Source organism: Salvelinus alpinus, chromosome 5 (genome assembly GCF_045679555.1).
Source record: "Salvelinus alpinus chromosome 5, SLU_Salpinus.1, whole genome shotgun sequence".
Taxonomy (NCBI): domain Eukaryota; kingdom Metazoa; phylum Chordata; class Actinopteri; order Salmoniformes; family Salmonidae; genus Salvelinus; species Salvelinus alpinus.
This window is the reverse complement of record NC_092090.1, coordinates 84,585,920-84,599,167: the sequence shown is the minus strand read 5'-3', so window position 1 is coordinate 84,599,167 and position 13,248 is coordinate 84,585,920. Positions and strand designations below refer to the sequence as shown.

General features: G+C 42.7%; 1 protein-coding gene across 4 annotated transcripts in view; it reads right to left on the bottom strand.

Annotated features, from left to right (window-relative positions):
• pcsk5b (proprotein convertase subtilisin/kexin type 5b) overlaps positions 1–13,014 on the bottom strand; it is a 65,885-nt gene extending 52,871 nt beyond the window's left edge. The window contains exons 1-2 of one of the 4 annotated variants that reach the window (XM_071403880.1): positions 12,449–13,013; positions 4,503–4,607 (exon numbers count right to left, since the gene is read on the bottom strand). In XM_071403880.1, coding sequence (XP_071259981.1) covers positions 4,503–4,607; positions 12,449–12,628 — 285 coding nt within the window. In that variant the 5' untranslated portion in view covers positions 12,629–13,013. Of the gene's footprint in view, positions 1–4,502; positions 4,608–12,448 lie in introns of all 4 variants that reach the window. The other 3 variants (XM_071403883.1, XM_071403882.1, XM_071403881.1) reach the window with 3 other exon arrangements.
• Positions 13,015–13,248: the final 234 nt, after the last annotated feature.

Genomic DNA, 13,248 nt, shown 5'->3' with positions numbered 1-13,248 from the left:
TCGATTATATGCAACGCATGACACGCTAGATAAACTAGTAATATCATCAACCATGTGTAGTTAACTAGTGATTATGATTGATTGATTGTTTTTTATAAGATAAGTTTAATGCTAACTAGCAACTTACCTTGGCTTACTGCATTCACGTAACAGGCAGGCTCCTCGTGGAGTGCAATGAGAGGCAGGTGGTTAGAGCGTTGGACTAGTTAACTGTAAGGTTGCAAGATTGAATCTCCGAGCTGACATGGTAAAAATCTGTCGTTCTGCCCCTGAACAAGGCAGTTAACCCACCGGTCCTAGGCCGTCATTGAAAATAAGAATGTGTTCTTAACTGACGTGCCTAGATAAATAAAGATTAAATAAAAAGGTGTAAAAAAAATATTTAAAAAATAATAATAATTTGGCCAAATCGGTGTCCAAAAATACTGATTTCCGATTGTTACGAAAACTTGAAAATCGGCCCTAATTAAATCGGCCATTCCGATTAATCGGTCAACCTCTAATCTTAACCGCCATCGATAAGAAACAATACTGTGCAGCCGTATTCATTGACCTGGCCAAGGCTTTCGACTCTGTCAATCACCACATTCTTATCGGCAGACTCAACAGTCTTGGTTTCTCAAATGACTGCCTCGCCTGGTTCACCAACTACTTCTCTGATAGAGTTCAGTGTGTCAAATCTGAGGGCCTGTTGTCCGGGCCTCTGGCAGTCTCTATGGGGGTGCCACAGGGTTCAATTCTTGGACCGACTCTCTTCTCTGTATACAATCAATGATGTCGCTCTTGCTGCTGGCGAGTCTCTGATCCAGCTCTACGCAGACGACACCATTATGTATACATCTGGCCCTTCTTTGGACACTGTGTTAACAACCCTCCAGACGAGCTTCAATGCCATACAACACTCCTTCCGTGGCCTCCAACTGCTCTTAAATACAAGTAAAACTAAATGCATGCTCTTCAACCGATCGCTGCCTGCACCTGCCCGCCCGTCTAGCATCACTACTCTGGACGGTTCTGACTTAAAATATGTGGACAACTACAAATACCTAGGTGTCTGGTTAGACTGTAAACTCTCCTTCCAGGCTCACATAAAACATCTCCAATCCAAAGTTAAATCTAGAATCGGCTTCCTATTTCGCAACAAAGCATTCTTCACCCATGCTGCCAAACATACCGTCGTAAAACTGACCATCTTACCGATCCTCGACGATGTCATTTACAAAATAGCCTCCAACACCCTACTCAACAAATTGGATGCAGTCTATCACAGTGCCATCTGTTTTGTCACCAAATCCCCATATACTACCCACCACTGCGACCTGTACGCTCTCGTTGGCTGGCCCTCACTTCATACTCGTCGCTAAACCCACTGGCTCCAGGTCATCTACAAGACCCTGCTAGGTAAAGTACCGCCTTATCGCTGGTCACCATAGCAGCACCCACCCGTAGCACACGTTCCAGCAGGTATATCTCACTTGTCACCCCCAAAGCCAATTCCTCCTTTGGCCGCCTCTCCTTCCAGTTCTCTGCTGCCATTGACTGGAACGAACTACAAAAATCTCTGAAACTGGAAACACTCATCTCCCTCACTAGCTTTAAGCACCATCTGTCAGAGCAGCTCACAGATCACTGCACCTGTACATAGCCCATCTATAAATAGCCCAAACAACTACCGCTTCCCTTACTGTATTTATTTATTTTGCTCCTTTGCTCCCCAGTACTTCTACTTTGCACACTCATCTACTGTCAAATCTACCATTCCAGTGTTTTAATTGCTATATTGTATATACTTCGCCACCATGGCCTATTTATTGCCTTTACCTCCCTTATCTCACCTCATTTGTTCACATTGTATATAGACTTATTTTTCTACTGTACTATTGACTGTCTGTTTTACTCCATGTGTAACTCTGTGTCGAACTGCTTTGCTTTATCTTGGCCAGGTCGCAGTTGTAAATGAGAACTTCTTCTCAACTTGCCTACCTGGTTAAATAAAGGTGAAATAAATAAAAAATGTATTTGTATTTCATATACCTTTGACTATTGGATGTTCTTATAGGCACTTTAGTATTGCCAGCCTAATCTCGGGATTTGATAGGCTTGAAGTCAAACAGTGCTGTGCATCAAGCATTGCTAAGAGCTGCTCGGAAACACAGTAAAGTGCCGTTTGAATGAATGCTTACGAGCCTGCTGCTGCCTACCACCGCTCAGTCAGACTGCTGTATCAAATCATAGACTTATCATATAATAAACACACAGAAATACGAGCCTTGGGTCATTAATATGGTCAAATCCGGAAACTATCATTTCGAAAACAAAACGATTATTCTTTCAGTGAAATACGGAACCATTCCGTATTTTGTCGAACGGGTGGCAACCCTCAGTCTAAATATTGCTGTTACATTGCATAACCTTCAATGTTATGTCATAATTATGTAAAATTCTGTCAAATAAATGACGGTCTTTGTTAGGAAGAAACACAGTTAGCAACGAGCCAGGCGGCCCAAACTGTTGCATAAAATACATACTTCTGTGTACTGATTTTAAGAAAGGCATTGATGTTTATGGTTAGGTACATTTGTGCAACGAATGTGCTTTTTTTCGCAAATGCACTTTTGTTAAATCATCACCTGTTTGGCGAAGTTGAATTAGACTGTGATTCGATGATAAATTAACAGGCACCGCATTGATTATATGCAACGCAGGACAAGCTAGTTAAGCTAGGAATATCATCAACCATGTGTAGTTAACTAGTGATTATGTGAAGATTTATCTTTATAAAAAAACAATCAGTTTAATGCTAGCTAGCAACTTACTCATTGCAGCCACAAGGTCCTTTTGACCCTGCACTTGCGTAACAAGTGGTCAGCCTGCCACGTAGTTTCCTCATGGATTGCAATGTAATCGGCCATAATCGGCATCCAAAAAGGCAGATTACCGATTGTTATGAAAACTTGAAACCGGCCCTGATTAATTGGCCATGCCGATTAGTCGGTCAACCTCTAGTTGAAACTGGGATTCATCCATGAAAAACAATTCTCCAATGTGCCAGTGGCCATCGAAGGTGAGCATTTGCCCACTGAAGTCAGTTACGACGCCTAACTGCAGTCAGGTCAAAACTCTGGTGAGGACAACGAGCATGCAGATGAGCTTCCTGAGACGGTTTCTGACAGTTTGAGCAGAAATCATTCAGTTGTGCAAACCCACAGTTTCATCAGCTGTCCAGGTGGCTGGTCTCAGACAATTCCGCAGGTGAAGAAGCCAGATGTGGAGGTCCTGGGAAAGTGTGGTTACACGTGGTCTGCAGTTGTGAGGCCATTTGGACATGGTGCCAAATTGTCTAAAACGTTGGAGGCAGCATATGGTAAAGAAATTAACATAAAATTACCTGGCAACAGCTCTGGTGGACATTCCAGCAGTCAGCATGCCAATTGCATGCTCTCAAAACTTGAGACATCTGTGGCATTGTGTTGTGTGACAAAACTGCCCATTTTAGAGTGGCTTTTTATTGTCCCCAGCACAAGGTGCATCTTTGTAATGATCATACTGTTTAGTCAGTTTAATCAAATTGCTGGGATGTTTTATTTCAGCTCATGAAAAAAAAACTTTACATTTCTGTTCAGTGTACTTTGAGTGTCTGAAAATGGAGCCAAATGTCACTCGGGTGAGGTCAGTCACACACCCGCTCTCCAAGCCGACGACCTTGAGCTGGTAACTTACTGACAGCCATGACCTTTGACCGTGTCCCACATGCGCCAGGCGGTGCATCAGCAAGCCATAAAGCCATTATCACTGCCTTGTCACCATGGAGACCTGCGTGCCAACAGGTAGATCGCACAGCGCACAAGGTGTGTCCGCTACACCCATCTGACTCACACACAGATGACTGTCATTAGACAACTAAGCATAACAACGTGATTATTTCTATAACCGGCTACATGGACTGACCCCAGTGCATCCATGATAGAGAGCAGCCCGAAAACAGCAGTGAAACGATACTGGCATCAGAATGGTAATGATATGACACTGATCCCTGAACAGTAGTGATGGGAGCAGAAAGACTTCCAGCTCAGACTGCAGATCCAGCTGACATTTAAACATCTCCTCCCTGTCAACACTTCACACGGGAGAGAAACTTGAGGGGAAGAAGGGAGAAAGGGAGAGAGAGGAAAGGGGAGAACACTGGTCTATCAATGGCAAAACTGCCTCCTGCCCCAAGGGGAGTCTTGTGTAATAAACAGAGTCAAAGTTGAAAAGGGCCAACATATCCAGCAACAGTATATAATACATAATTCATCAAAGATCTCTCATTGAATGACAACTATGCTCAGCAGTGCTATGGCTGGTAGACTTTCCATCGGTGTACTGAACTACAGTTGTGCCCTGTAATGTACGCATCATCAGGGCGAGACCAAGGGTGGTGTTCTGTGACTCATCAATAATGCAGGCGTGTGTCGATGACCTGGTGGGGTGGCCCGCCAGCACGGTGAGGCGAGGCTTACCTTGGACTCCATCGAGATGAAGCTGTGGCCACCGCGACTGGAGAGAGTTGACCTTTTGATGGTCCTGCTGTGAAAGAAGTGATAGTGGTCCTTCAGGTCGCCAATCTACCGAATAAAAACACACCACGATCAGTCTACAGTAAAAACACTGGTTGCATTCAAATGTCAACCAAGTCAGACAGAGGAATTAAACAGCGTAACCAGTGAACCACAAACCTCCAAAATAAGAAAGACAGACAGACATGAGGCAGGCGAAGTGTGATTAACTTTAATAATTCAGAGGCAGATTATCAAACCGCAATGGCTGCCAGGTGTCATATACCCTTTCCATTGACCCAGGGCTTTAGAGGAGCTACCCAAGGGACTGTATCAAGCCCCTATATCCTTTCAGGCAACTCACAACAATGTTTCACTCCAAACCAGGGTTGTATTCATTAGGGTACACTGTAGCAAAACAACAGAAAAGGAAAACAGAGTTTCTTATCAGACAGGTAGGTCCAGGTATTTCTTTCAGTAGAATAGACCCAGGGGGCATGCTTTCATCACGTCACTGTCAGAAAGCCACAAGGCAACAGCAGGTATAATCACACTCAATAGCGTCAGGACTACAAAGACATGAAGCCCAAAATTGTCATGTTAAATTTCCAAATCAAGACATTTGACATCTTTAGTCTCAACCCCCACACAGCAAGATATAAAATGGTGCGTTCAGAAGCCGTCTGAAAATTGGAGGTACAAGTTCCTAAGTCGGAAATAAATACACTTCCTGCTAACTTGGATGGAATGCTATGATCCTTGCTTAACCCATTGCAATGGTTTGGTATCCCAACATGCACCGCGATATGTTTAGGAGTTTGCACAATTTCATAAAACAGAATCAAAAGCCGTGCTTAATGATATGGCATGTGCCTTTGTGTCTGATTGAGGCGTGACACATCGATTGATGTTTTACTGTTAATAGGTTATCTTCTAAAATAAAACAGGGAATATCTCCATTTGGATTTCATGCTCGTTTTACCGTTACATTTTTTAACATGAATTGGATCACTCAAGTCATAAGCATGTCCCGAAGTTGATCGGGGATGATCCCCTCGCCGTGCTTCATGTCACCCTCTGAGTTACGTCAACAAGTCTGACAATGGAGGGGCCTCTGAGTGAGTTGGTAGGGATGAGGGCCTGGTTTGAGATTCAGCTACAACCAGTTGACTACCTACCTCAAAATGGTGAAAGCCCTCAATGGCAATGACCATGCTAAAACAGGCTTTGGGGCAAGTATACCCTTTATCCAACTCTCTGGGCTAGAATGATGATACGTTACAACTCGTAAACTATCACTGACTGTTCACCTTTCTACCCAAAAGATGATAAAGAAAATACATTTTAATCTTAATGTGTATTAAGTGGCTAGTTTTACCCAGTCGACGGTTTGTCAACATAAGCAGTGGAATTACAGACTCAAATTCACAACATTTCCAAAAACACCTTTACTGGAAGAACTGTGCAGATGCAAAATTTAGTTACAAAATTACAGTAAAATCCTAAAATGTAAATATCTGTGCCGAATTAAGATTCAAAAGATTTCTGCAGTAAGAATGCAGAAATGACATTATTTAATAAACTGTGGGTGTTGAAATCAAGACCCGCTCCAGATCGTCCCAAAAAATGACGTCTGTGGATGTTGAAATCAAGACCCGGTCCAGACCGTCCCAAAAAATGACGTCTGTGGATGTTGAAATCAAGACCCGGTCCAGACCGTCCCAAAAAATGACGTCTGTGGATGTTGAAATCAAGACCCGGTCCAGACCGTCCCAAAAAAATGACGTCTGTGGATGTTGAAATCAAGGCCAGGGCGAATTGACCCAATTTCAACGTCCATTGACGTCCGGTCAGTGGAGATGCTGGTTACAGCAAATGGAAAGAGGGGGCTCATGGGTAGGTGTCAGTAAGTACCGGGAGAGGTAACATTGTCTGGAGAGGAGAGGGAGGGGTTGTCCAGACAGTTCACACTCGCTTTGACCACCAGACAGAAAGAACGGAAAACAGTTATGAGTTGAACATAACTGTATGCCAGTGGAAGGGAGGACAGTAGCAGGTGAAGCAACTGTGGTTAGTGACTACTATTATTTTGTATTGTAGCCAATGCAGTAAGTCCGGTACTGAGTCGTAAGTCCGTTAATGAGTTTTAAATCACTTAGTAATTCTTAAACAAAAATGTATATCAGTAAAAACATGAACCAATTGATATCTACCTTTACTTGTTACTTCCATGAACTTAAAATGATCCTCCATTAGAAAATGTCAGTTTTTGGTAACGTTTTTTTCCCTTAAACATACAATAGGCAAATAATTTCCCCAAAACTAAATTTAAGCATTGATATTAGTTAGCAGGGGTCTTTAAGTCAACATTGTGTATTTCTAATACCCTTTAAAGACTTTCTGGTAGATGTTTTCAAAACTCCCCTTTCCATCTGTTTGACCAGAAATCAAATCCATTACTTATGCCTAATTTTGAAGATGGAAAATGGTTGAAAAATGTATCTATGCCTTCATTTCCCAAAAAGAGACTCTTGGCTGTCATTTGACACCCAATTTGATGTGCTCCTACGAACTTCACGTAGGTGCTCATGGGTCCTTTAACATGGAAATAACCCTAACACACTTATTAGCTAGCTTTAACCATCTAGCTAAAATATAATTGGTTTAAGAGTTGTTCCGACTTCAACTGAATCTAGATCAATGGACAAAACCAGACGTTAAAGGACCATTCTCTTGCAATACACTTCATGTACAAACCATAGCCCTGTGTCTTTAAAACTGCTCTCAGATCAGTGCTTGGCCCGGAGTCTGGGAAATGCACAGGGGGCTCCATAAGTAAGAGGATTATAGGTTGGTTCCATACAGAATGCCTGATAGAGGTGCTCTCCCAATAGCCAACTATTCCTTTACATTGGAGTCATTAAGCAGACACTCCATGGGAATCAAACCCACAACCCTAGCGTTGCAAGTGAAATGATCCATCCATCTGTGTGTTTCTGTATCATTGTATGTTCTCATCTCTCTATCCCTGTCAACTGAATGACACTGTCCTTCTCAGTCACCCACTCTGTTCACATCCCCCTCTCCCCTACCGTTTTGTTTTTCTCTGACAATCTCTTTGCATGTGTCCACAACAGTATTTATGTACATTTCCCTGTTTTGCCAAGTCGCCCTCGCAAAATAGGTTTTTAACCTCAATGGGTCTTACCTGGTTAAATAAAGGTCTTCCTCAACTTCATTATCGCATGAATGTCCCTAAATAAAACAACCTACTTTCATCCTGAAAAGATTTATAATCGTGGGAACTTATTGAGTGTCAATAACTTTATTTCATACACCCACACATGTATGCCTTTTTTGTGCAATCTTAATATTCAGAGCCAGTAGTACCTCAATGTTCTCAAGATCTGAATGTGTGGGGTCCCCATGAGTGAGAGAGCGAGAGAGTGTGTGCCTGTATGTGACAGTGCACTTAAGACACTAGTGTCAAAGTTCAGGTTAGGAGACTGGTGCAATATTGCCGCCTGGGAGTGTCTTTCAGAGCTTTAAGGCATCAACATACTTCGGGTCGGCTGGCACTTAAAAGACCTTCGCTTGAAAAACAACAAAATAGCTGCAATAGTACCGTTTGTCCACCTTGAGACACCGTAGCCAGGAGTCTGAATTAATCAAGAACCATTTAATATTACATCTAAGATGTTCGGTGCATTATTTCAAGTGAGAAGAAAAATGTGCATGAAAACAATGTCTGCTGTTGAATCACAAACACTTCCTTGAAGAATCTCTACTGGTGACCAATCACTGGTCAAAGGGCGAACTTCTTGCCTCAAGACAAAATGTTGTGCGCTCGAACAGCCGAAAAACTCCAACCAAACGCTGCCTAACACCTAAAACTAACAAAAACTTCACAAAATATGCACTAACTCTTTCGACTGGGAAGCTTAAGCTTTAAAAGGGAATGGGGGGTATAAGACTCTCAGTTCCATAAAGGAGGGGTGGCTGGTATATGGGCACCATATAATTATGGAGAAAGAGGGGCGGGAGGTGTGAGGGCAGGATGTCCCTGTGATTATCCTAGTCCACAACAGCAATTTTCCACCTGTCAGAATATGTAGTATTGCCTTCTCTGTGGAGAGAGAGCGCTTTGGATTGCCTGGTTTTGTCGTTGCTAGATATTTCTCCCATATAGACCACCCTCTTAAATGTGTGTGTCGCTAAGCAACCAAATGTTGCCTACTCTGAACTTGCATGGGCCTCTCTGATTACAAGGAGAATTGTTGAACAAAATGACATCACAATTAAATCTAGCAAGTGTGCCCATATCTCCTCTTGGCTAAAGCATTTTGTTTCCAGTGTTGTACCTGACAGCAGTTATGGATTGGAGTGGGGAGGGTTGGTGGTGACAGTAGACGTTCCTTAGGAATGACATCAACAGGCACACACCATAACAGATATGCAGAATGGATTGATACTTTCAGAGCAATTCACATTATCAAACCCTTGGCAACGTCAATGCATGCTTTCCATCCTTCCTTTACTGTGGCCACTTATAATCTCAGGCGCTTGTAATTTTATAAGGTTATTAAAATATTAATCTTGCAGCTCATTTGGTTAAAGTATGCATTAAAGCTAGAATCCTTAATTGAAACAAAGTGCTGTCCCCGCCCCTGTTTTGCTAAAAGGCTAAGGATTGGGCTGAAGAAATGTAACCACTCAAATGCACAGACAGAGCTATGGATGCAAGGACTGACCATCCAGGATATCAAATGTATAGTTTTAACCATGTTTTGAAGCTATACCATGTGTTTACATTTGTTGTTTACAAACATTTGAGGAAAACAATGTATATGTTGGGTTCCGATGTGGTACGACAGTTTAACTAAACTCATGAGGCATATATAAAAAAATATATATATATGTTTTACTTCATAGTTTTGATGTCTTCACTATTATTCTACAATGTAGAAAATACCCTTGAATGAGGTGTTATGTACCAGTCAAAAGTTTGGAAACACCTACTCATTCAAGGGTATTTTCTACATTGTAGAATAATAGTGAAGACATCAAAACTATGAAGTAAAACATATGGAATCATGTAGTAACCAAAGAAGCGTTAAATCAAAATATGTTTTATATTTAAGATTCTTCAAAGTAGCCATCCTTTGCCTTGACAGCCTGCACACTCTTGGCATTCTCAACCAGCTTCATGAGGTAGTCACCTGGAATATATTTCAATTAACAGGTGTGCTTTGTTAAAAGACTCAATAGCCTTGGCTTCTCAAATGACTGCCTCGCCTGATTTACCATCTACTTCTGATAGAGTTCAGTGTGTCAAATCTGAGGGCCTGTTGTCTGGACCTCAGGCAGTCTATGGGGGTACCACAGGGTTCAATTCTCAGGCTGACTCTTTTCTCTGTATATATCAAATGATGTCGCTCTTGCTGCTGGTAAATCTCTGATCCACCTCTACGCAAACGACACCATTCTGTATACATCTGGCCCTTCTTTGGACACTGTGCTAACAAACCTCCAGACGAGCTTCAACGACAACACTCCTTCGTGGCCTCCAACTGCTTTTAAATGCTAGTAAAACTAAATGCATGCTCTTCAACCGATTGCTGCCCGCACCCTCCCGCCCGACTAGCATCACTACTCTGGACAGTTCTGACTTAAAATATGTGGACAACTACAAATACCTAGGTGTCTGGTTAGACTGTAAACTCTCCTTCCAGACTCACATTAAACATCTCCAATCCAAAATTAAATCTAGTATCGGCTTCCTATTTCACAACAAAGCCGCCTCCACTCATGCTGCCAAACATACCCTCGTAAAACTGACCATCCTACCGATCCTTGACTTCAGCTATGTCATTTACAAAATAGCCCCCCAACACTCTACTCGGCAAACTGGATGCAGTCTATCACAGTGCCATCCGTTTTATCACCAAAGCCCCATATACTACCCACCACTGCGACCTGTATGCTCTCGTTGGCTGGCCCTCACTGCATATCCGTCACCAAACCCACTGGCTCCAGGTCATCTAGAAGTCTTTGCTAGGTAAAGCACCACCTTATCTCAGCTCACTGGTCACCATAGCAACGCCCACCCGTAGCACACGCTCCAGCAGGTATATTGCACTGGTCATCCCCAAAGCAAACACTTCCTTTGGCCGCCTTTCCTTCCAGTTCTCTGCTGCCAATGACTGGAACGAATTGCAAAAATCTCTGAAGCCTTATAACTCCCTCTAACTTTAAGCATCAGTGGTCAGAGCAGCTTACTTCACTGTACCTGTACAGAGCCAATCTGTAAATAGTACACCCGACTACCTCATCCACATATTACTTACCCTCTTGCACCCCAGTATCTCTACTTGCACATCATCATCTGCACATCTATCACTCCAGTAATAATGCTAAATTGTAATTATGTTCCTCTAGGGCCTATTTATTGCCTACCTCTCTACATTTGCACACACTGTACATAGATTTATCAATTTTTATTTTGTGTTATTGACTGTGTTTGTTTATGTGTAACTGTGTTGTTTTTGTCGCACTGCTTTGCTTTATCTTGGCCAGGTCGCAGTTGTAAATGGGAACTTGTTCTCAACTAGCCTACCTGGTTAGATAAAGGTGAAAAAAAAAAAAAAAAGTTAATTTGTGGAATTTCTTTCCTTCTTAATGTGTTCGAGCCAATCAGTTGTGTTGTGACAAGATTTTTGGTTCCAACCGCTGTGTCTTTGAGACGCAGAGTAGGTGAATGGATGATCTTCGCATGTGTGGTTCCCACAGTGAAGCATGGAGGTGTGATGGTGTGTGGGTGCTTTGCTGGTCACACTGTCAGTGATTTATTTGAATTCAAGGCACACTTAACCAGCATGGCTACCACAGCATTCTGCAGTGATACATCATCCCATCTGGTTTGCTCTTAGCGGGACTATCATTTATTTTTCAACAGGACAATGACACAACACACCTCCAGGCTGTATATGGGCTATTTGACCAAGAAGGAGAGTGATGGAGTGCTGCATCAGATGACCTGGCATCCACAATCACCCGACCTCAACCCAATTGACATGGTTTGGGATGAGTTGGACCGCAGAGTGAAGGAAAAGCAACCAACAAATGCTCAACATATGTAGGAACTCCTTCAAAACTGTTGGAAAAGCATTCCAGGTGAAGCTGGTTGGGAGAATGCCAAGAGTGTGCAAAGCTGTCAAGGCAAAAAGAGGCTCTAATATATATTTTGATTTGTTTAACTCTTTTTTGGTTACTACATGATTCCATGTGTTATTTCATAGTTTATGTCTTCACTATTATTGTACAATGTAGAAAATAAAAACCCTTGAATGAGTAGGTGTGTCCAAACTTGACTGGTACTGTAAATAATTTATAAATCCCCAAATGTATGCAGCAACTAAGGATTCTAGGTTTAAGAGGCCCATATTGGTCTGAGCCATGAAATACGAGACATTAAACTGTTGGTAAAATTCTCCACTCCTAACAGCCCAATAAAACTGTTCTGCGGAACTGTGGGGCACCTGTTGTCCCACCGGTGTGGAGCCTAATCACTGCACCCCTGCCCCTCTCGCTTTGTTCATGTCATAGTCAGTCCCGTGTGTGCCAGGCTGATCCCCGCCACACACACGCCAGGGTTCAAGGCACATTATTTAGAGTGGAGGTAGCGTGTTCAGGCTGGCCCGGGATGTGGACTATCCAGTGTGGGCCCGGGTGACTATGACGTGTGAACTTCAATCGGACTGACAACAAAACACCACCGTTCAAAAGCAAAATAAGTTTTAATATATCAAAGAAAAAACACCAACGCTGTGCAGGATTTGACTTTGAAACTCTTTCGAATAAAAATGTAAAAGGAACGAAAAGATAACTGAGAGGAACAATTTAAAACATACCTGTCCCATATTCTTATAGCCATATTTGTCTGCTATCCGATCAGCGAACACAGGTCCCCCGTTTATCCGTACAGCCCAATGGTTAGTGTAAATCCGAGCTTTGCACGGGGCAGACGTAAAACCGAGCCAGAGCGCCAGAACGCACAACAAGCCTCTTCTCAAAGCGGCGTTCCAAACCATCTTCCCCCACTTTTTCCCCGAACCTCCCGCGTCTCCCTCCGACTAGGAAAACAGCCAAACTTCTCTTCTCACCGCAGAGCAAGCAAGATTCTCATAAACTGTTCGATCAACATCCACCGCAAATAAAGGAAAAAACGGAAACCGAAAAAAATCTCAAAAGCCCGTTAGATGGTCCTGGTCTGCTCTCCGCGTGCTCTGCATGGAGAGTTCGAAGTTTGCGTTCAGTCGTGCTCCTTCGCAGCGGTGGGGGTAGTTTGTCTGAATGCAGTGCTTTGGGATAATTTATTTTCCCCAGAACTCGGATGTTGGTTCCCCTTCTCTCTTTAAAGTGGCGAAATGGCTACAGCGCCTCCCACCAAATAACTAGCGACAATTTGGAGTAGAAACAACTGATGTGCGTTTATAACCAAGTGGGAAGGTGGTAAATACCGGTTTTGAAGTTGTAAATACCAGTTGGATGCATTAACGTGCTTAGAACTCATTGAGAAACGCCGATTGGCTAATGGCCAACAAAATACGTCAACCATGAACTAAAAGTGCCGCTATCATGCGTTTAAACAAACTATACTGTTCAAAAACCATGTTAATAGATCTATATAAATAAGGTTTTGTTGCTACAT